This window comes from Theobroma cacao, chromosome 4 (assembly GCF_053813885.1).
Source record: "Theobroma cacao isolate CCN51 chromosome 4, ASM5381388v1, whole genome shotgun sequence".
NCBI classification, from domain to species: Eukaryota; Viridiplantae; Streptophyta; class Magnoliopsida; order Malvales; family Malvaceae; genus Theobroma; species Theobroma cacao.
In genome coordinates, this window is record NC_142642.1 from 31122119 (window position 1) to 31146503 (window position 24385).

At 32.1% G+C, this 24385-nt stretch overlaps 1 protein-coding gene and 5 long non-coding RNA genes across 6 annotated transcripts; 1 reads left to right on the forward strand and 5 right to left on the reverse strand.

The window, feature by feature from the left end:
- Positions 1-553: 553 nt before the first annotated feature.
- On the reverse strand, positions 554-1336 carry LOC18602134 (uncharacterized). The gene is made up of 2 exons (XR_001927319.2): positions 1236-1336; positions 554-1009 (listed from the first exon to the last, which is right to left on the reverse strand). It is a non-coding gene; the product is annotated as an uncharacterized LOC18602134 (long non-coding RNA).
- Positions 1337-7430: 6094 nt separating this feature from the next.
- On the forward strand, positions 7431-9225 carry LOC148763282 (uncharacterized). Its single transcript, XR_016025723.1, has 3 exons — positions 7431-7532; positions 8190-8263; positions 9081-9225. It is a non-coding gene; the product is annotated as an uncharacterized LOC148763282 (long non-coding RNA).
- A 769-nt stretch (positions 9226-9994) lies between these two features.
- Positions 9995-10699, reverse strand: LOC148763283 (uncharacterized). Its single transcript, XR_016025883.1, has 2 exons — positions 10537-10699; positions 9995-10332 (listed from the first exon to the last, which is right to left on the reverse strand). It is a non-coding gene; the product is annotated as an uncharacterized LOC148763283 (long non-coding RNA).
- Positions 10700-11822: 1123 nt separating this feature from the next.
- On the reverse strand, positions 11823-14057 carry LOC148763284 (isoprenylcysteine alpha-carbonyl methylesterase ICME-like). The gene is made up of 3 exons (XM_088805316.1): positions 13894-14057; positions 13276-13366; positions 11823-12347 (listed from the first exon to the last, which is right to left on the reverse strand). Exons 1-3 carry the CDS (start codon positions 14031-14033, stop codon positions 12186-12188), a joined length of 393 nt encoding a protein of 130 aa, XP_088661442.1. The 5' UTR covers positions 14034-14057; the 3' UTR covers positions 11823-12185.
- Positions 14058-14321: 264 nt separating this feature from the next.
- On the reverse strand, positions 14322-15191 carry LOC148763285 (uncharacterized). The gene is made up of 2 exons (XR_016025797.1): positions 15124-15191; positions 14322-14365 (listed from the first exon to the last, which is right to left on the reverse strand). It is a non-coding gene; the product is annotated as an uncharacterized LOC148763285 (long non-coding RNA).
- Positions 15192-23176: 7985 nt separating this feature from the next.
- On the reverse strand, positions 23177-24124 carry LOC148763286 (uncharacterized). The gene is made up of 2 exons (XR_016025796.1): positions 23719-24124; positions 23177-23514 (listed from the first exon to the last, which is right to left on the reverse strand). It is a non-coding gene; the product is annotated as an uncharacterized LOC148763286 (long non-coding RNA).
- Between the last annotated feature and the right edge of the window lie 261 nt (positions 24125-24385).

The window sequence follows — 24385 nt, forward strand, 5'->3', positions numbered from 1 at the left end:
TCTCTGCTTCCATGATGGAACAGACTCCTCTGATTTTGTGCCTTGTCTGTGTTATGAGTTGATGATTCTGGGTTGATATCTTATGCTCGTCTGTGGATGAGTGTTCTGTTTTTCTTCACAACCTTTTCCCTGACAGGAGGTGTACAGGGTTTTTTGTTTCATACAGATCTCATGGTGGGTGTTGGGCTGTGAATTCCATGTGTTGCTCATCGCTGAGCTCCTGATAGGATGGGGGCTTTTGATATTTTTGGGCCCTGTTTTTTTATCCCTTCAGGTTGTTGAGAGTAGTAATATGCAGCCGCAAGTCTGTCTTTTTCTCCTCTTCCATACTTGCCGCAGCATCTTTTTTATCAGGTGGAATGAATATACTTAGCTGCTTTTCAAAAAAAAAATCTCTCTTACTTATTTTTATTATGGTTTTTGCGCATATATATGTTATTATCTTCAGTCTTTTTTTTTCACTTTCATAAATTTCATTTTTTTCTTATGTTTTACATATACATAAACCTTATAACAACATGTATAAAATAAATATATTAAATTTAACGCAAAATTTAATAGAATAACTTTTTGTTGTATCACAGATATTAAAATTACAAAAGCAAATGATTAAGGCTTAACATAAAAACAAATCTTAGGCTAAAGCATAGTGGTTCCCTTGAGCTAAAATCCCTGCTCCGACCCTCTATATATAGAAGTGAAGAACTCGCATGGAGTAAAACATAGAACAAACCACGCTACATCGTTTTACAGTGAAGTAACTAAAACAAATCACATTTTATAATCCATTTCACCGACTACTTAATAGTGCAAGGACATGGAGAGTTCCTTGGTACATAAATCGGAGTCGGGCAAGTTCTACATCCCGCTGGAGCAGCTAGTGTTCCTCTACTTGGTGGTGTGGGCACATTGCATACATAATAGTTACGTTCCTTGTAGCATGATGTGTGATGTGTCTTACCAGCGCTAGGATTCACAGGAAAGGTATTGCGAGCACCAATATGTTCCACTGCAGCATGTTTTAAGATGGGTCAAATGAAATTCATGAACGGATGAAATTGATCTTCCATTTATCTGATTAAAAACCTTTATGTATATAAAAAAAATACTTATGTATATAAGCAACTTTAAAAGGAATCTCCATTTGGTGAAAGAGACATTAATTAAATTAGCAAGTTGTTGTTAGCACTAGTGTGTATCTAAGAAGAGAGAACAAACAATCGAAATCGTCTTACCAATATGAAGTTCTCGAGCTGAAAAAGCGAAGGGAAGGACCAAAACAGAGGACAAGAGGAAACAGATAAAGAGGGAGGCCTTCATTTTGGGGAAGTAATGATGTACTTTCTCATTTCCCCACTTCTATTTATAGACCTTTAGTGCAAGCTTGGGTCCCTCCGGTGCAATATTTTATTTGAAAATTATGACTTTACTAGGAGGTTTCGTTTGGGTATCTTTCCAAAAAAAAAAAAAAAGAGAGGTTTCGTTGTGGTGTCAAGGGAACAAGGGACCCGCTTCATAATCACCATACACTCACTCAGTGGCACAGGTTAAGGTTATTTATTGTACTATTTTAAAAAACATTTTTTATATATAACATATTATTTTCATCAAATTTAAAATGAGATGACACATTACTTATAGTTTTTGCTATAAATATAATTTTAACGGTAGAAAATATTCAAGATTTAAGTAAAGAATTAAATTGCTCGATGATAAAATAAAGAATTACATAAATAGCGATTTATAATAATCAATTAAACCTAAACTTACTTAGTATGCAAGTAAAATAAATAGCACGTAAGGAAGTATTCTAATCTTTAACTTTTTTGGAATGCAAGCAAAGTAAAAAGAAAATAAAAAAATATTCTGCTCGAGAAATTTCTAGAATTAATAATTACCGCTCAAGCTGACACTCTCCTCAAGTTGGAGCATAGATATTACCCCATATCCTTTAATTCAAATTTAATAGTCAAATATTCCCGTAATATTTTTATTTCGCATGGTTCATCTCCCATCAAGACCATATCATCGACATACATGATTAAAGCTATCACCTTCCCTTATTTGTGTTTTATAAACAAAATATAGTCTGAGTTACTTTGCTTATAACCAAATATTTTCATTATAGAAGAAAACCTCCCAAGCCAAGCTCTAGGTGATTGTTTCAGCTCATATAATGACTTTTTTAATTTACAAACTTTCTTTCTACTCAAAGAACTGTATTTAATTCCTAGTGGTAATTCCGTGTAGACCTCTTCCTCTAAGACTCCGTTTAGGAAAGCATTTTTAACATCAAATTGTTGTAGAGGCCAATCTTGATTTGCTGCTATAGATATGAGAATGCGAATTGTATTGATCTTGGCTACTGGTGCAAAAGTCTCTTGATAATCCACCTCATATGTCTGCGTATACCCCTTTGCAACTAACCTTGCTTTATATTTGTCAATACTGCCGCCTGCATTGAGTTTCACCGTGAATGTATACCCATTTGCATCCAATCATTTTCTTTCCTTCGGATAAGGGAACCAGTTTTCAAGTGGCATTCTTTTTCGAATCCTCCATTTCTTCATTCATCACCTTGGTTCGGATCTTTCAATACATCCTGCAAACTACTAGGAATAGATACAGTGGATAATTGATTAATAGTAAGTGCATACGATTTAGACAATTTATGAGAGGACGCATAGTTGCTGATTGGGTATTTTACCTTAACTTTAAAATCAGATTCATATTGTTTCTTTAAGACTCCCTTATTCGATCTTTGTGGATATTTATAAATTATACGTTCTATAGGAACATGTGTTTCATGAGTCCCCTTATTCGATCTTTGTGGATATTTATGAATTATACTTTCTATAGGAACATGTGTATCATGGGACTCATTAGATGTAAAATTTAGGATTTCATGGGACTCATCAGATATTGGATTTGGGATTTCATGAAGGAGAACATTCTGGGTTGATTCTTTAATTAATAGCATAGGCATGGGCAATTCTGAAGACTCTATGACGAAAACACCTGATTTACTTGCAAGAAGAACTAACAGGTCACTCTCAATGTCAAGAATACTATCACAACATTGTTGAACATTTTTCCAAAATGTTCATTCACTTCCTCTAACTCTATAAACTCCTCTCCTCCACTGCTTTGTTTTAACACATTCTCTTCACTAAAGTTTCCCCTGGAGAGAAGGTATAGAGACTCATCTTGAATAATAAGGCTCTAATTACAACTCATACTGACATTGATTGATATCTATATATCAAAATTAATGTTTTTTTAATCCAATATTCTAATCAATGAAATTCGAAAAGGATATAACTCAGTATTTATCTAATTTTATTCTATTAACATATCAAAATTCATTGTCTAAAAAGCAAATGGGAACAAATGGTAGTGATATTTTTCGATATGAAATAATTACTTCTCATAGCGTATTGAAAGATTTTATCTATAAAAAGAGAAAATCTAACAAGCAAACCGGTTCAAACTAGAAAGATAGAAAACAATATCTTACAATCCAAACTACAAAACACATGCATCATTTATATGTTATCCTAAATTTGTTAGTATTAGGAGAATTATTGCTTGGGACAACCGCTTGTGTAAACTCCAACACAACAGGGGCATGTCGATTGCAAATTAGGCCATCCTTACCCAGGTGGTAGTAAAGGAATATTGCATATATATATATATATATATATATATATATATATATATATATATATATATATATTCATTCACCTTATTGGAGTTTTCTTTGGTGATTTTGTTCCTGCGGTAGCATTATATGAAATATGAAAAAATTGAAAAAAAATTATATAACTTATAATATGTAAAAACACTCATATCTAATATCAAATTTAATGTATACATTGTCTAAATTTATGCAAGGAGATAAAATGATTAATAAACTAATTTCGTGCTTAGTTAACTCTTCAATTTCCTATTTAATTATATTTGTAGAAGATTCGTTTTAGTGGAATATTTTTGGACATCCCAAATTAAAATCATGGCAGGGATCTAATTTCCATGGATAACTCCAAAACTTTGGAGGCATGGACCCATGGAATGAGAAAGGAATGGTGAGTGGGCTAGGAAACGGCAAAAATGAGAAAATGAAGAGCATCAACGGCAGGAGCCCTCCTTTGGTCTAAAGGAGCCGACGGGTTGTTGCCTTTCCTCTTTTCTAAAGTCTAAATATAATTTGCTTAAATAAATTTTGGCACAATGAAAGAAAAAAATAATAAATTGATGTTTTTAAACGTTAAAAAATTTTAAATATAATATTTAAAATATTTTTAAATTATTTAAAAATTTTAAATGAAATTTTTTATTTTGATTCGAATAAATTTTAATAATTAATAGTTGACTAACTGTTATTAAAATGTTATATATTATTTTGTATCATATGACGTTGAAATGACATATTAATATGTTTAGCATGATATATTGAATTGATATGATAATATAAATCAAAATATAATTTCATTATTAAATTTAAATTAGTGATTAAATCATTTTGAATTATATATAAAAATGGGATAGTGTTCAGAAATAAAAAAAAACATTTTTATTTGGATATCTTAAAAAACAAATAATTAAAAAAATGAGACGAGAAAGAATATAAAATATATCATAATAGATAATGTAAAATTAACAACGAAAAACATGAATTCACATTTTTTATAAAAAAGAAAAAAAGGAAAAGAAAGGTTCCATGTTTATAGATAACGGTTGATGGCGACGCTGACAGTGTACTCCTTTTCCCTCTTTTTGGTGCTCGACAGTAATCAACCTTCCACTTTTTGAGAAAAACGTGGTCACATATATTCCAAGGAAAAGACTCGGTATCTACCCATTGCTTCTTTTGGCCAAAGACTTAGACTCGGGTGTAATAATTAACAAGTCAAAGAAGACTACGTAAAACACATTATAATTTATTATAATAATTAAAGACGGATCCATAACTTCAAAAGATTAAAATAAAATATTTAAGTGAGATTTTTTTATTAAAATTTTATTCTTTTAACATTTTGAGATTTAAAATTTTTACTTAAATTTTTATAATCAAATTCATCAAATATTTCTTTAATAATTTCTTATTCATTATTTTTATTACTTGTAAAAAATTTAACAAGTGCGTCTTTTTAGATTGTATTAAATTTTTAACTTTTTTTTTTAAACTTTGAATAATCCGATCCATATTTTCAATTTGACATGTTCAAATATTTATTATGAAGTACAAAAAATATTTAGTTATTATAATTATCTTATATTTTTTAAATAGTTAATATTAAATCAACAATCTAAATTTCTAATTAAAATCAATTAACCATTACATAAAATAAAGATAATATAATAATATAATATAAACTCTAAATTAAAGTAAAAAAGTATGCAAATATTAGAACAATAGTACTTAATTGTTAAATGTTTATTGCAAATCATAAATGAGACTTACGGTTTTATGAAGATTACAGCATAACAAACTTATTAAGTATGTTTTGAAAGAAAATTAAAGTTAAAAGAAAAAAAGAGAAAATGTGAAGAAAAATTCAAAACTGGATATTATAAATTGAAAAAAAATAATTGATTTTATATATAAGAAAAAATAGTCATTGGAAATATTAAATACATATTACATTAGTTTATTGGAATAGGAGAAATAGACGAGAAAAAAATAGCTGTTAAACATTATTAAATAGATATTATTGTTAGTTGATTGGAAATGAGGGAAATAGATAAGAATTAATAGCATCATAAATATTGAGAAGTAATAAAAAATAGAGATTTATTAAGCACATAATTAGAAAAATGAAAGAATATGTCATTTTATTAATTATCTTTGACTTTTACACATTTTTAATAGTTAATGAAATAATTAGTTAAGAATTAATATGATGTGAAAGTGAGAGAAAATTAATATTTATTAGACATGGGAAAATAAGTAAATATTTTAATAATTATTTTAATTTTTATATATTTTTAATATAATTAATTATATTATATTATAAAAATATGAGACCTTTCCAAATTTAGAGCTTTGCTTGGGTGGCCTTACCAAGAGCCAGCATGATAATAGCTTTTTTATTCTCAAATATTCACTTTAAAAAGAATAAAACATACTAGTTATAGTTTTGTTAAAATAATTGGAGATGTTGTTTAGATCACAAAATTATTTTAGGAAAATAAATTTGTCAAAAATGCCAAGTATACGCTTGAGATCAGAGTTTTTAAACTCTACCAATAGAGTTACATAGTTTTCATATTCATTGTCAATTAATTGATATATTGTTGTTAAATATTTTCATAAATATGTTTTAATGAGATACGTGTCAATCTTTTAATATTGATTATAAAGTTTAAAAACTCTGACAACAACTTATAGGATAATTTTCAAAATAATAAAAAAAAAAGTGGAAGTCTATTTGTCATTTAAGTTTTATTAGATAAAACCATTGTAAAATTTCAAAACTATTGAAATGGCTACAAAGCTAAAAATTGGATAAAAACTTTAAGTAATAGCATAACCACATGATTTTGAAAGTAAATTCAATAAAAATTTACTGAATGTTTAATTTTTAATAGTATACCACCTGATTTTGAATGTATATGTCAAACCCTGCTTTGTAAAATAATTATGATGTCATTCACATGCTCGATAGAATGTTTGTATATTGAGGAAGCTCGAGAAATCGACAAAAGACAATATTGCCCCTAGAGGTGCTGTGAAGTTGATTTATACCTCGAGCTAGTTCAAATGAAAATTTTAAAAGGAATTTGAGAGTTTTGAAACCCCAAAATCTACTTAGAATGGTGATTCGGAGTTCGATGATCAATTTGAAATCAATCAGGAAAATTGACCGGTTATGGGGCAAAATGGTCATTTTGTAATTTGAGGACAAAATGAGAATTTTTTTTAAAAAAAGATTTTCTTAGCCCCATTTGACATATTTGAGTATGATATGAGTATTGAAGTACAATTGGAAGATTTAGCAGTGAAATATATGAATTTTCAGTATTTTTGGAGAATAGGGGTAAAATGGTAATTTTACCACCCGAAAACGAAATTGAATTTTTCGAGAGAATTTAGATCAAATTTGATTAAATGGAGCATGATATGAGTATAAGGAGTGAAAATTATGCATTTTGGCAATTTTTCAATTTTTGGGGCAAAAATGTAATTTTTCACTTTTATGAGGGTAAAAGTGTAATTTTTAAAAATTTACTCCACCAAAACTTTGGAAAAGTCTAGATATTTCATGGAAGATATGGATAAGTAAAGAGGATTGAGTGGTAGAAAAAGATAGTCAAAAAGATGGCTAGAAAAAAATAAAATAATAAAATATTCAAAAGGTTATTAAAATAATAATATTTCATTAGGCCTATTAAAAGGCATTAAAATTCTAGAATTCTTCATTGGGAGGGTCAGCCAAAACCAGCAGGAGAGAGAGAGAAATAAGAACGAACCCTAGAGTGAGAAAATTCAAAGAAAAAGTATGATTTTTCAAGGAGTCAAGTGTTTAAAGGTATGATTTTTCAAGCTTAGCTTAAGATTTATCATTTCCATGCATTTCTCCTTATTTTTCATGGTTAAATTATGTGTTTTGATAATGGATTCAAATCTGATCATATGGGTTTAGAGAGAGAAAGTTGTTAGATTAATTTGACTTTGAACTATGTTAGTGTTTAGTGTTAGTTTAGCATGTTTATGAGTAAAACAACAAGAAAAATATTCATTTTCTCCATGAATTTCTCTAGGCTGAATCTAGCCAATGGTGTGTGAGGATGAGGTTGACTTTATTTTAAGAGAATTAGATGGAAATATGATGAATTATGAGGTTGGAAATTAAATGGGAATTTTTGGTGCAAAAAATTAAAATTTTTACCCACTAAGGGTAAAAGCGTAATTTGTAATCCGAACTGATAAATTGGACCACATTCATAGTCATTGAGGTATTGTGGATATAATTGGATAATTGAAATTGAAATGGATGGAATTGGAGTTGAATTGGAGATTTTAGAAATTTACACTATGTATAGGAGAGTTGGTCGGACACTGTAATTAAGCGATTGTCCAAACATTTTACACCCTATCTAGTGCATACGCATGGATAAGAGCCTGAAATAATATATATTGATTTGACACAAATTATTGAATTTTTTGTGTCATGTATTGTGGATAGGTGGTGAGCTATCTGATACGGGCAAAAGACTACACTCGATGACCGAGAATAGGAGTATATCTACTCCTAGTACAGTGAGTAAACTTACTATCGTCTTAATTATCTAGAGTAGATTTATTTAATTGTGTGATTTTATGAAAAAATGATTTAATTGGAAAATTATTGTGTTTTATGGAAAAATGAGATTTTATAAAATAATTTTATAAAATTTTTGAAAATTTAATAATGATTTCAAAAATAGAGTAATTGGAGACCTATACTATAATTGTGTTATTTATCCATGATTTTACATTAAATGGCTTATGATAATGTGGGTATGACTGGTTATTTTATGATTTAAAGAATATGTGAACTGCTTTGATTTACCTTGAATGTGTTAAGTGAGTCATGTCATACTATTGTGATTTTATTAGTTGGTGGATTATAAAGTGGGCACTGCAGTGACGGGGTTCCGTGGGCCAGCCTAATTAGAGGGGCACGGTTCCCAATTATTGAGCTTACCTCGATTGGAGAGGCGCGTAGGATAACTCCCAAGGTAGGATTTGAGTACACTTCACGCTAGTCATAACGTGAAACTGAGACTCAGCCAACGCCAAGGAACGACTGTGTTGTCATAGGTGAAATGTGTTTGTGTGTGTGACAATAAACAGCCTTGACAGTTTCGATAAGATGCCTCCGCAGGGTATCTCCGAGAATGGATTTTTGGCAAGGGCCAAGCTTTTGAAAAGTGCATAACCCATGTTGAGTAATTGGATGAAATCTAATTATTTATATGGGTTAGGAAGAATTATTTTAATTGTCTCCTATTACTCGGCTTTAAATTATTTTGATGATGTTTGTTTACTCACTGAGATTTTATAATCTCACTCCTTCTTCTTATACATTTTTCAGGCTCAAAATAGGCAGTAGATTGTCAATTGCATCAAGAAGTAAATTTCGGCGTTGCATCCTAGAAAACAAGGTTATAGACTTAAACCTTCTCAGTTATTTGGAGACCCACGTGTCATTGTAATTTAAATTGCATACTCCAATTTTCTATATTACAGTATGTATAAATTTATTTTGTTTTTATGTGTAGAAAATTAATTTTTGATATTTCAAAAATATATATATATATATATATATTGTTTTACATTAAAATAGATTATTTTAATTAATATTTTTATTTTATTTTATTATTCAAAAAAAAAAGAAAAAAAAGAGACAGGAATGGAAAAACTGGTACAAAAGCCTTGCAAGGTCTCGAAGGGCATTCGGAGAAAGAATGTCTGTCGAGACTTCGCGATGGTTGTCACGGGCTCGATGGGAGTTTCGGATCGTGACAGTATAAATTCAATACTTAAGTGTTTTAAAACTAAAAATTTAGCATTCATTTTTATTGCCTTCAGTTGAGGTTTGCCTCTCGGAATGGAAAAGTCGGTGTAGGGATAAATTTTACTGAGCGCCGAATGGAAATTTTTAAACATTTTAAATATTTAAATATTTTAAAAGCGCCGAATGGAAATTTTTGTAATTCAGGTGTAGGGATGATTTAGATATGTCCATGGACCGGATTATCCACCTAGACATGTAGGCCCGACCCACTTTAGACCAGTGCTTGAGATCGACTGTTTGGCAAAATTGTTTATTTTTATATGATTTTAATAGTAAGGTATAGATATAAATTTAATAAAGTTATTTTAATAACCAAATACGATGTAGTTAGGCCCACAGGAAATGCGACTCTGGAGCAAACAGGGTTCGCCATTATTTTTAGAGAAGATATTGAGAGGTACAGGGTTTAACTGAATATACATAAGAGTAGATAATTGGAGACATTTTATGCCTGACCTTTATTTCCCAAATTTAAAACCGGGGGCAAATCAATTACACTATTCTTGGATATTTACTCCCAAAATAACAAGTAGAAAGAAAACAGACAAGACATTATTACGGAGCTCAGTTATTATTCTTCATTCTTTCAGCGTGGATGCTTTTATACTTTATTTAGGTTAGGGGCAATCACCCTGGAAAGGAGTATTACACTTCTTTGGGGGCTTTGGGATGCAAGAAGTAAATGGTCTGCCACGGCATGGTACTGCTGCTGGAGGTCTGTTCCCTGTTACAGGGGTTCCACTTCCACTTCCCCCACCACCTTTAGAACCTACAAATGTTATGAGAATATTAAAGAAGATGAAGATGATTTTCATGTTATCCTAAAAGTTCATTTCTGTTGAATTTCGTAATAAATACAAGAATTTTTATAAAAAAAATTAATCTAATGTTTGTTTGTTTCAAGATTAACTTAAATCTAAAACAATTAAGTAATACAGGCGAGAAAATAAAACTAGTGCACTTAGCATCTTACCAATACTTTGAGCAGCAATAGAAGAGGCGGAGAAGAGAAGGGCGGACAAAAGAAGGAAGAGTGTAAGCAAGGCCCTCATGTTTGGAAGTTGAATTAATGTTGTCTTGGCGTGATATTCACCACCTGTTTACCGATATTTATAGTGCATTCATCGGAGAGGGAGGGAGTGGAAGATTTTCTCTAGACTTTATAATATAGTTTCTATTATTAGGAGAAGGGTTGTCCTTTCTGAATGGTATCAAAGAGAAAGCGCAGAGAAGCCCCCCGGACCCAACCATCAATATTGACTAGGAAACACGGATGGATTCACACTTGGCTCGTTGGAGAGCAAGTGCCTGGCATTTTTTTTCTTATACATTTATGATATTCCTACTAAATGCTCCCAAATTTAAAGAAAGAAAGAAAGAAAGAGATACTACCCATGTTTGTATTATTTTAACTGATTATTTTGGGTTATTCGATAGTCCTGTAAAAACAAATGATTGAGACATATTGTGTTGTTAATAAAATTACTTACTTACACCAACAATGATCTTTTCAACCAGCCAGGTTGACTAAGTCAATGACCAAAGTAGTGCCGATGGAAAATTGACGTCGATTTTTCCAAAGTCAAAGTAAAGAAACCCACTGATTGCGGGCACAGAGATTTTCATTTCTTTATCCTTCTAGCCTATTTGTTTTCTGGAATGCTTACAATTTTGATCAAAGGCATTTGAGCCGCCCAAATTTGAACGGAGAAAGGCATTACTTCCACGAGGCAATAATATAATGCCTGACTTGGTTGACTACCCTTGTCCATGCACGCGTCCAAAATTGCCCACTCATGACTTTGTTTGATCCAGCTGGAAGTACTGTCCGAGTATAACTATTTTTAAAGTGTTAAAACAGAAAAATTAAATTTATTTTTTTCACAAACTTATTGCATAAGTGCTGTAGGAGGAATTATTTGACAATATTTTAAATTATTTCTAATCAACAAAAACATTTATTTCATTAAACCAAATTAGAATGAAAATAAGTAAATAAAATAAATAACCAAGAGAAAAATTAAATCAAACAGAATATATATATATATAATTTGTACCTCTAATTTCATGAATTATTGAAGGGTAAAGTAAGAATATAAAAAAAGTTTTATTAAATGGAGATTTATTACTACCTGTTAGGTTCAAAGATTTAGATTTTTATTATTTCATTTAAAAACTAAAAAGGATAAAACAAAATGTTTCATCAAAACTTTGAAACATACATCTCACCCACGTCGCAATCTTGAATCTTACATGCCGTATCCACAAAATTTGATGATCTGATTGCTTATCATATGTATATAGTACAGAATATATGACCCATGCACTAGTTTGGCATTGGACATCCTTAGAACTACCAACTTAGCCTAATTTAAAGGAGCAACGCACTATTATATGGCTGATGCCTCTACTGCAGGAGCTCATGCATTTACTCGCTGGGGTAACACCTATGATTCTAGAAAATTGTTCATCCTCCTATAATATCTAAAAGGACTAAAGCAACCAATGAATGCTAGAAAGAAGATGGTCACACTAGACAACTATAGGTATGTAGAGGAAGAACTGAAGATGCCATAGACATCATCAAGAAATGGACCTCCATGTTGAGAAACAGAAAAAGGACTAGAAGGGGCTGATCTGACGAGCCAAACTTAACAAAATCTCAGGCACAAGGCGTTTTCTTGGAGGTGCCAAAGCATCCTTGGCAAGAGCTTCCTCATCACCAGCATGTATCACAGCAACCAGATGGTCAAATAGATCGTCCTTTCCACCTCTTAAAGGATCCTGCATAGCAGTACTCAACTTTAGTGGAGGATACAAGGGTTTCTCAATGCCATATAAATAAATTTATTACCAATTTAATTGCTCAAGGAACTGGATTGCAGGGAAGCCTTCTTCAATGCCATACCAATGCAGTGGCGAAGAACATTGTTTGGTGAATTGTAACATTTTCTCAGACAATTTCATGAAGCATTGAAACAGTGTATGCTCGATTCACACATTACAACACAATAAAAATTGTGTAACATACTTACCTAGTTCACAAGCCAACCTTCGGGGATTAATCCTTAAACATAGTTAAATTAGAAAATCACAAAAAAAAAAAAAAGAATTCCATGAAAAAGAGTAGTTTGGTTCAATTTGCAACATCCAACAAAAACCAAAAAGCTACACTAAGAAAAATGTTGAAGCCTGGTCATTTGGTAGAAAGATGACCCGATATCAATAGTGAGGACTGCAGTTGTTGTAAAAGGAATCTAAAATGTCAGAATAAGTTTCTATAGTTCATGAAGAGAAGTCAAGACCTTGAAACTTATAACGCACAAAATTCATTCTTCTTTCTCCTTTTTCTTTCCAGAGCAGAACCAAAACATTTTCATAAATTCAAATGAAATGAGTTGTTAATACTATCACAAAGAATAATTTACTTTACTATTTCCAAGTAAAGCTTCATGCAGTTTGAGCTCAACTCTCAAAGATCTTCAGGAAAATAATTAAAATCTTATGTTCAACTTAACCCAAGTTCAACATAGTCAGCCCAGCATATATGTAGATTAAAAGGACCCCACATCAGGCACACTAATGAAGGTGATATGTGAAAGTGATTTTCATTTAGTTGCATATCATAAAAGTACACACTGGATGACAGACTGCAGTAGGACAAGTAAATTAAACCTTTAATGACAACAAAAAGATAGTACTGATCACTAACCTGTAAAAACAAATCTGTATGAGATTTTCCTTCATATAGGATTAGCTCTGCGTCAGCCCCTACCCCTTTCAAAGCATCTACAAAGTTTATACTGCACAGAAATGTCAATATCCCTTTCAAAGCATCTACAAAGTTTATACTGCACAGAAATGTCAATATCAGGAAAGAATGCCTCAATTTTTGAGAAAATTTGCAGTAAATCCATTGCAGTAGTTCATGACTCCATTTCACAACTTTCAATACTATTTACCTCTACAATCTAGAAATTAAAGTTATAAACTGCGTTTGAAAGGGACGGCAAATTGGGAAACAGATACATTTCAAGCAGTATGATATCTGTTCTTCATCACCATACCTTCAGTAGAGAGCGCACTATCTAACAGAATTATTCCAATTACAAATCATTATCACATAATACCCCTTATGATTCCAAAATAAAAATATAGTACTGGGACTAAACAAGAGCAGGTACCTACTCATCACCTGGATGTCTAACTTGCCTTTTTTTTAAGAAGTACATGCAGTTTGAAAGCAAACAAAGATATTTACCAATAAACTTCAAGGAGTCAAATCCAATAAGAACTTAGTTGTTAGCATTATGTCAATGGGCATTCAAACCTGGCATCTGATGGTATTGAATAATCTGAAGTTCCATGGAAAAGTTTAATAGGAGGCAGAAGAGAAGCAGCATCTCTACTGCTTGGATCTTTTATTCTAACTTCAGGAGAAAATTGTTCAAAGGACTCTTCCCCTTCCATAATGCTGTAACATCATAACAGAACTTTTGTTGGATAATAGTAAAATTGTACATGGGAAATAAAAGGAAAATCTCAAGCATATATAGATGTTTACCAGAAATTGCATGGAGCATAGGGACAAAACCTTTCTTTGGGTAGGGCATTCCATAGAATGAAATTATAAGTACTTATTTTGACCCTTAAAATATTCACTAGCATGTAGCATCATAGACGAACATGAACACAGCACCATGTCACAGCATTAACCGAATTAATACCTGTAATCAACGCATGCTACTATGATATCTCTTTCTGCCAATTGTAGTCCCAGAAGGGAACCCCAAGCCTTGTACCTAAATCAGCAAAAAAGTACAGAGACTTAACATAAGAAAAAAAATGAAAGATGTTATACACTTCAAACATACATTTTTATGGTCAGCCAGAGACGAAAGTTATCGTTAGTGTTAGACACTGTTTGATCATTCAAGCCCTGTGAGTGAGCAATTTCAGCCCGAAATTTTCTTTAGTTTTATAGATACCTCATATAACAGCATATCTCAATCTATAATTATCTAATTCCTCAGCACAGACCACATGCACTGACAACTAAAAGAATTGACAAACTGATGCAGAACCACCTTATGAAATATTAGGGAAACCCTACGGCTGTGTTTTGTATTTCTTCTTTATGTTAGGATTTACGGGTCATAAGCTACAAAAGCTAGATTGAGTTCAAACTCATCCTTCCACACTATAATCTCTATCTTTGTTCCCCTTTCTCCAATGGTTCTCAAGTCCTTCCTTCTTTATTAACAAATAATATACAACTTAGTAATAACAAAACCTCCCTCATACTCAAAGAAACCTATTATTCACTTTCCTCAAACCAGTATCAGACAATTTTAACACCAGAGCTCCGCCCTCTTCTCCAACCAATGCTTGCCATGGCTATGGCAATACTACTTAGCAAAGCTTTGCCATGGCTAAATTTGTATTGTCACTTCCGGATCAGGGTACAATTGCACATTACCAAACTAAATAAAAATGATAAATAAAACAGCGGTGCATTAAAATAAGGATGATACATATGCAGCAATCTCATGTCACTCACCCAATTATCCAGGCTCCACCAGTCACAAACACCACAACTGGCTTTGGGCCATTACGATTTGTTGGTAAATACAGATCCCATCTGTCAAATCATCATCAAATGAGAAAAAGAAGCATTAATTTATGATACATGACAAGCAAGTTCATACAATATTGGGGAGAATATAACTACCTGTGCCACATATTCACATACCTATTCCTCGGTTGATCTCAATAAACAATACTCCGGTGCACTTTACTTGAGAAAAAATAACAATATGCAACTGCAGAAGATTAAAAATTTATGCTTAACAAATCATATTCTGCAGATATTTGAAAGCGGCCTACGGGACAGTTTTCCTGGCAAACATGAACTGACATAGCTAAACTTATATTTCTGTTTCCCACCACATAATACTTATTTTTCTCTTTCATTCCACCACATAATTAATCTCTAAACATCCTAAGTATGAAGGGAACCTAGTGCAGATGTCATTCATTCCTGGGCAAAGAGCTGCACCATCACAATCTTCACAAACTGGACTGCAACATTTATCACACACGAGTATGCATCCCCAAGAATTCAATTAGTGGGAGAACCAAGACAAGTGGCAGTAGAGCTACAGCCAAGTCAGTGGGGTCACTTGACCCCATTGAAAATTGAAAATGCTTTTAAAAACATATACGACAGTTTAGGAACAATTCTAGAATGTCCCACTGGAAACGAAATATTGAGGGATCAATATATTGTTTCAAAGAACATAACAACCATATAACCCTTAATAAAAATTATTTGTATTTCCTTTTCAATAGGATCAATCTAAAACTTTTCCTAAACTATGATATACTTTTTCCAAGTTCTTTCAAGATTCATTGACTTGGCTGTAGCTCCACTACTGATTATTGCTAATTTATAATTCAATTAGGAATAAGTTTCAACTTTACCACACTTCTTAAAGATATGGACCAAATTTACCACCCATTTTAATAAATGCAATTTCAACATTATACTTTTAATTTGGTTCAAAAATGATCAAAAGTTAACAAAATATTCCTTCCATTTAATTTAGAGTGATAAATATGGACATTATCTCATTTAATTATTCAAAGTTCAATATTTCATGCTACAATTAGATTGCTTCCAAATTTTATTTAAATTGCCTTTCTTTTATTTAGCTAATAGATGGACATTTTAAAGGAAATCAACGTTTAAAAAAACCAAATTTAGGCAAAGAACTAGTCATTAAAATAATACTCAACAATGTTCAAAGAAAGGCCCTATCGAGTTAGAAAATCTTTCGGCAGATCAGAGACTCATACTGAAATTTTGATATATCATCCTTATGACCATATAAAGTTCGAAAGGCTTATTTGTGAAAGGAACCTAGTTAACCACATAAATTTTTCCATAAAGAAGTATAGCAAATGTTATAAGGCAGTTTATATTGAACATTCTCTTTTGCTGCTTGTATCTTACCTTTGAAAATTATATTATCACTATATATAAAAGTTATGCATAGAAAATTTCATATTATTATATTTTTACATTGCGAATGATATTATGATATTAGTTTATTGAACCTACTCAAGAAAATTCCTAGCTACGCCAATAAAGACAAGTTGAGTGTTTGTGATCATTTTCTCTAATATCATAACAATTGAACCCTACGTTTGTTCTTTTAAATGCTAAAGGACGATTTATACATTCAATAATGTTAAAAACAGAAAACCATTGTGTAATATGCTACATATATGAGAATTCGTTTCCAAGTTTCCAACACCTTCTTTTCCTTCTCCTTTTTTGTTACTTCTTATTATTCTTTTTCTTTTCTTCTTTTTTTTTTTTTGGCTTCTTAGATGATTTAGAAGAGTCAATCTGTTGCTCAACTTTCACTTTAACCAGAACCTCCTGTATTTTCACATAAAAAGAAAAAGAGAGGAAAATGACTAACAACAGGTATACAAGTTCATGCAGAAGATATAACCAATCAATAATAGAAGAATACCTTGAAGAAAACCAGGCATAAGAAGCAAAGCATAACAAGCAAGGCCAACTAATCTTGAGATCCATCGGTAGCCTACCCTGAATGAAAATTTATGATTAAAACAATATACAAAATAATCAAGTGAAAAGCTATGCAAATAAGTTCAAGGACAATAAAAAATATAACAAAAAAGAGGTAAATAGTTTAATTATATCTGTTGTTCATTAATTCTATCTCTGAATAGCAACAAATTGTCAACAAAATAAAGTATGAACGTGCACCAAATATATTTCACAAGAACCAAGCTCAAAATATGGCAGAAAGGTTCACAATAAAAATAAATTATATTCAGCGTAAATTTTATTCTTTTCTTATTTTGAAATTCAATTTAATTAAAAATAATAAATATAATACAAATTAAGCAAAATAACCTAAATTTGACTCGACTTTTGAATTACACACACATGTATGATGAACTCGAATATGAGTTTGAAACCCAAAACGATCTAAACGCAAAACAACTTGGAACCAAAATGATACATTACACCAAAATGAAAAACCAAGAATTACAGATAAGATGTATGTACCTTGGAAACGTTGTAATAATTTGATAGTGGCTTGGCTCCTAGAGTCAATTACACCATCTATTGCCTCAACGGTTTTTTACATGGACTCTGCTGTTGAGATTTGGAGTACTTTGCAGCAAAGGTTTGAACAACCAGATGATACTCGCATTTGTAATCTGCAGTTTTCTCTTTGTAATCTTACACAAGGGACTAAATCAGTTGACATGTATTTTTCTGAGTTGAATAGTCTTTGAGAGGAACTTAGAAACTATCGTCCTATGCCACATTGTGCTTGTGGAGGCTGTACTCAGAATTGTTGCAAGAAATATGTTGATCAATACCAAAAAGACATGGTTTTCCGATTTCTCAATGGACTCAATGAGTCTTATGCAGCCTTGAGATCTCAGATAATCATTATGGAGCCTTTTCCAACTCTGAATAAGGCATATAACTTGATTTTAAGGGAAGAAGCACAAAGGAAGCTACTAATTCAATCACAGCCTTTGTTAGAGTCATCTGCTATGGTGGCAACTACTGATGGAAAGAAGAAAGGAAAATCTAATATGTTGTGTAGTCATTGTGGGAAAAAAGGTCATCTTAAGGAAAAATGTTTTACGTTGATCGGATTTCCAGAGGATTTTAAGTTTAATAAGAATAAAGCTAGTTTTAAGAAAGAAAATTGTGGGAGTTCATCAGTCAACAGTGTCTCAGCTGCTAATGATACTCAAAATGATCAAGAAGAAAGCTTAGGATCCAACACTATGTCCCAGATGTCTTTTACAAGGAATCAGTTTCAAAAACTACTTGCACTCATCAAAGAGAACGATTCTGACAGTGTTGGTGGTAATTTCTCAAACACTCAGCAGACTAGGCATTCTTTGGTTAATTCAGCTCTTGCAGGTATTATTTCTGATCATCATTGTTCCAATACCTTGTATCAACATTCAAATAGTCAATGCTTTGTAGACAATGTCATGATTAAACACAATTCTTGGATAGTGGACACAGGTGCATCAGATCATATTTCATGTTCCCTTGATAATTTTGTGTCATATAAGTCAGTGAGTAATGTGTTTGTTCATTTCCCAAATAATGCTAAAGTTGTTGTCACACATATAGGAGCAGTTAAGCTAAATCTTTTTGTTAACTCTTCATAATGTTCTTCATGTTCCTGATTTCAAGTTCAACCTTATTTCGGTCAGTCAACTCACAAAGTCTAAAAATCATTTCATATTTTTTATTGATTTATGTTGTGTGATTCAGGACCTCAACACATGGACTATGACTGGGGTTGCTGAAGTTTCATCAGGGCTTTACTTCATGCAGAATAATCAAGATGCACAATACCTTAAGCAGTTTAGTTTTGATAAGATTGTAAAGATTCCATTTACTTCTTCCATTAATACTTGTAAAACAGATTCTAAGATTTTTGATCTGTGGCATTACAGACTTGGTCATTTGCCTGTTGACAAAATAAAATTGCTTCATAAACAATTTCCTATAATTTCTTGTGAGCGGGATTTTTTGTGTGAAGTTTGTCATTTGGCTAAACAAAAAAGGCTAACTTTCCCGAAACATGTTCCAAATACTAAATTTCCTTTTGAAATAGTACATGTAGATATATAGGGGCCTTATACTACATGTACAACAGGAGGACATCATTATTTCTTAATTGTGGTTGATGATTTCAACAAATTTACATGGATTTTTTTAATGAGAGCCAAATCAGATACTTTGTCAATCATTCCTTCTTTTTGTAATTTGATTCAAAATCAATTCAACACTTCAATCAAGCAAATAAGATCTGACAATGGCCTTGAATTCAATTCACTTGAATTTTATGCTTCAAAAGGTATTGTGCACCAGTTATCCTGTGTTGAAACACCACAACAGAATGGTGTTGTGGAAAGGAAACATCAAACTTTACTTGTAGTAGCCCGACCATTGCTGTTTCAGTCAGGTTTACCTACAAAGTTTTAGGGAGATGCAATTCTTACTGCAGCTCATATCATTAACAGAATTCCTTCTAGTGTCATTCATAACAGAACACCTTATGAAGTTCTTTTCCATAAAACTTGTTCATATGATTATTTTAAGGTGTTCGGGTGTTTATGTTTTGCTTCCACATTGACACATGCAAGGAAAAAGTTTGATAAAAGAGCATCTAAGTGTGTATTTCTTGGTTATCCAGTAGGTATTAAGGGTTATAAAGTTTATGATCTTGATGCACATAAGATCCTCATATCAAGAAATGTGATTTTTCATGAGAATGTTTTTCCCTTTAAGTCCAAATCTGATTCTGTTCAATCATTTGAATTTCCCCAAACACCTGATCTGCATGAATCTAATTTCCAATTCTTCGATTTTATTGATGAAAATTTTGCCTCTCATAGTCCTTCATCATTTGAATCAGGATCATTTGAACCTTCTTCATCATCTTTTCCAGTTCATAATGTTGAAACTAATTCCCATTTTCCTTTATTATCTTCAGACAATGTGTCTTCTGGTAATGTACCTATTGTTTCTCCTAATGTTGATTCTGTTATTCTTGTACAAACTGATTCAAATATTCCTCCTGAATCATTACTTAGGAGAAGCAGTAGAATTAGACATCCACCAAAGTATCTAGAGGTTTATGATCATAATCTTTCTTCATAGAGTAATATTGTTACAACACACACTATTTCTAGATATTTGTCCAGCAGTAGGCTTTCCAATGAACACAAAATTTTTATTGCTTCATTATCTCAAATACCTGAACCTTAATTCTATCACCAAGCTGTACATTATTCTCAATGGAGAGATGCAATGCAAAGTGAATTTAAATCCTTGGAAGATAATGGTACATGGAGTGTGGTACCTTTGCCTAAAAATTGTCATGCTAGGGTGTAAATGGGTTTATAAAATCAAAATGAATGCAGATGGTATTATGGAGAGATATAAGGCACGCTTGGTAGCCAAAGGTTATAGTCAAGTGGAAGGGTTTGACTATCAAGAAACCTTCAGTCCAGTTGCAAAACATACCACTGTGAGGGTATTTTTGGCACTTGCAGTAGCCAAGAACTGGTTTTTGTCTCAGTTGGACATCAACAATGCTTTTCTAAATGGAGATCTGGAAGAAACAGTTTATATGGATCTTCCTCAGGGTTATCATTTTCAAGGGGAGTGTGCACCAAGAACTAAGATGGTGTGTCATTTGCATAAGTCACTATATGGACTTAAACAAGCTTCTAGGCAGTGGAATTCTAAATTTGCAGCTTCATTGATTCAATATGGTTTCAGTCAATCGAAGTCTGATTATTCTTTGTTTACCATGACAACTACTAATGGAGATTTTATGGCACTACTGGTTTATGTGGTTGACATTATCATTGGTAGCTCATCTTTACAAGCTGCTGATGAAGTGAAGAAGTATTTGAGTTCGAAATTTAAATTGAAGGATCTTGGTAAGTTGAAATATTTCCTTGGTTTGGAAATTGCAAGATCATCAGAAGGTATTTCTTTATGTCAAAGAAAATATACATTGGATTTGCTTGAAGAACATGGTATGTTGGGGACTAAACCAACTTCAACTTCTATATATTACAATCATAAGTTAAGAAAAGTAGAAGCTGAGGAGAAACTAGTTGATCCCACTCTATATCGACAGCTGATTGGGAAATTGTTATATCTGACTTTTACCAGGCCAGATATAACTTATGCAGTTCAAGTTTTATCCCAATTTATGGATAAACTTGGACATGTGCATATGATGGCAACATACAGAGTATTGAAATACTTGAAGTTAGCACCTGGACAAGGGATCTTGATGAGAGCAGATTCAGAATTATGCATCACAGCTTATTCTGACAATGATTGGGTTGGATGCCCTAACACTAGACGATCTGTAATAGGTTTTAGTGTATTCATTGGCAACTCATTGGTGAGTTGGAAGTCTAAAAAGCAATCTGTGGTAGCACGAAGTTCAACAGAAGCAGAATATCGTTCAATGGCATCTGTTTGCTGTGAGGTGATATGGATACATTCCTTGTTAGCAAATTTTGGTTTTGAACATAAAGGTGCAGTCAAGTTATATTGTGATAACCAATCTGCCATTCACATTTGTAGAAATCCCATATTTCATGAACGAACGAAGCACATTGAACTTGACTGTCATTTTATCCGAGAAAAGGTAGTAGCAGGAATGATAAAGCCTATGTATGTATCAAGTAATGAACAAGTAGCAGATTTGTTTACAAAAGCTTTGCAACCAAAGCAGTTCCACAGTCTATTTAACAAGATGTGTGTTCATAACATTCACACACCTCTTGAGGGGGAGTGTTAAAGGAAAAGATAGGCACGTGAGCAGAATAAGTTTTCAAGTTAAAGACACGTGCTTTAGTTTTAACTTTGTACAGTAATTTATTAGTTGTTACTGCAGTTATTAGGAGTTGCTAATTTTTACTCTGTTCGTTAAGGAATTAGTTTTCTATGTAATACTTGTAACCAACTATAAATAGGGGTTGTTGGTCATTTGTACAGAGCATGTGAGTGAATAAAATTTTTCCAGATTCTTATTTCTGCAGCTGGGCACTTCAACTCCTTCAACTTCTCCAAATACTTTAACATAGATCACAAAATTATTTTAGGAAAATAAATTTGTCAAAAATGCCAAGTATACACTTGAGATCAGAGTTTTTAAACTCTACCAATCGAGTTACATAGTTTTCATATCCATTTGTCAATTAATTGACATATTGTTATTAAATATTTTCATAAATATGTTTTAATGAGATACGTGTCAATCTTTTAATATTGATTATAAAATTTGAAAACTCTGACAACAATTTATAGGATAATTTTCAAAAAAAATAAAAAAGAGGAAGTGGAAGTTTATTTGTCATTTAAGTTTTATTAGATAAAACCATTGTAAAATTTCAAAACTATTGAAATGGCTACAAAGCTAAAAATTGGATAAAAACTTTAAGTAATAGCATAACCACATGATTTTGAAAGTAAATTCAATCAAAATTTACTGAATGTTTAATTTTTAATAGTATACCACCTGATTTTGAATGTATAAATTCAATACTTAAATATTTTAAAACTAAAAATTTAGCATTCATTTTTATTGCCTTCAGTTGAGGTTTGCCTCTTGGAATGGAAAAGTCGGTGTAGGGATAAATTTTACTGAGCGCCGAATGGAAATTTTTAAACATTTTAAATATTTAAATATTTTAAAAGCGCCGAATGGAAATTTTCGTAATTCAGGTGTAGGGATGGTTTAGATATGTCCATGGACCGGATTATCCACCTAGACATGTAGGCCCGACCCACTTTAGACCAGTGCTTGAGATCGACTGTTTGGCAAAAATGTTTATTTTTATATGATTTTAATAGTAAGGTATAGATATAAATTTAATAAAGTTATTTTAATAACCAAATACGATGTAGTTAGGCCCACAGGAAATGCGACTCTGGAGCCATTATTTTTAGAGAAGCTATTGAGAGGTACAGGGTTTAACTGATAATACATAAGAGGAGATAATTGGAGACATTTTATGCCTGACCTTTATTTCCCAAATTTAAAACCGGGGGCAAATCAATTACACTATTCTTGGATATTTACTCCCAAAATAACAAGTAGAAAGAAAACAGACAAGACATTATTATGGAGCTCAGTTATTATTCTTCATTCTTTCAGCGTGGATGCTTTTATACTTTATTTAGGTTAGGGGCAATCACCCTGGAAAGGAGTATTACACTTCTTTGGGGGCTTTGGGATGCAAGAAGTAAATGGTCTGCCACGGCATGGTACTGCTGCTGGAGGTCTGTTCCCTGTTACAGGGGTTCCACTTCCACTTCCCCCACCACCTTTAGAACCTACAAATGTTATGAGAATATTAAAGAAGATGAAGATGATTTTCATGTTATCCTAAAAGTTCATTTCTGTTGAATTTCGTAATAAATACAAGAATTTTTATAAAAAAAATTAATCTAATGTTTGTTTGTTTCAAGATTAACTTAAATCTAAAACAATTAAGTAATACAGGCGAGAAAATAAAACTAGTGCACTTAGCATCTTACCAATACTTTGAGCAGCAATAGAAGAGGCGGAGAAGAGAAGGGCGGACAAAAGAAGGAAGAGTGTAAGCAAGGCCCTCATGTTTGGAAGTTGAATTAATGTTGTCTTGGCGTGATATTCACCACCTGTTTACCGATATTTATAGTGCATTCATCGGAGAGGGAGGGAGTGGAAGATTTTCTCTAGACTTTATAATATAGTTTCTATTATTAGGAGAAGGGTTGTCCTTTCTGAATGGTATCAAAGAGAAAGCGCAGAGAAGCCCCCCGGACCCAACCATCAATATTGACTAGGAAACACGGATGGATTCACACTTGGCTCGTTGGAGAGCAAGTGCCTGGCATTTTTTTTCTTATACATTTATGATATTCCTACTAAATGCTCCCAAATTTAAAGAAAGAAAGAAAGAAAGAGATACTACCCATGTTTGTATTATTTTAACTGATTATTTTGGGTTATTCGATAGTCCTGTAAAAACAAATGATTGAGACATATTGTGTTGTTAATAAAATTACTTACTTACACCAACAATGATCTTTTCAACCAGCCAGGTTGACTAAGTCAATGACCAAAGTAGTGCCGATGGAAAATTGACGTCGATTTTTCCAAAGTCAAAGTAAAGAAACCCACTGATTGCGGGCACAGAGATTTTCATTTCTTTATCCTTCT

Bases quoted from the DNA above. Each gene is read 5' to 3' on its own strand.
- LOC148763284 (XM_088805316.1), bottom strand. From the start codon at position 14,033: ATGGAAGGGGAAGAGTCCTTTGAACAATTTTCTCCTGAAGTTAGAATA. The intron at 13,367-13,893 runs GTTTGAATGCCC...ATTTCTGTGCAG, and splicing joins TCAATACCATCAGATGCCAG to TATAAACTTTGTAGATGCTT. The intron at 12,348-13,275 runs GTTAGTGATCAG...ACTGCTATGCAG, and splicing joins ATACAGATTTGTTTTTACAG to GATCCTTTAAGAGGTGGAAA.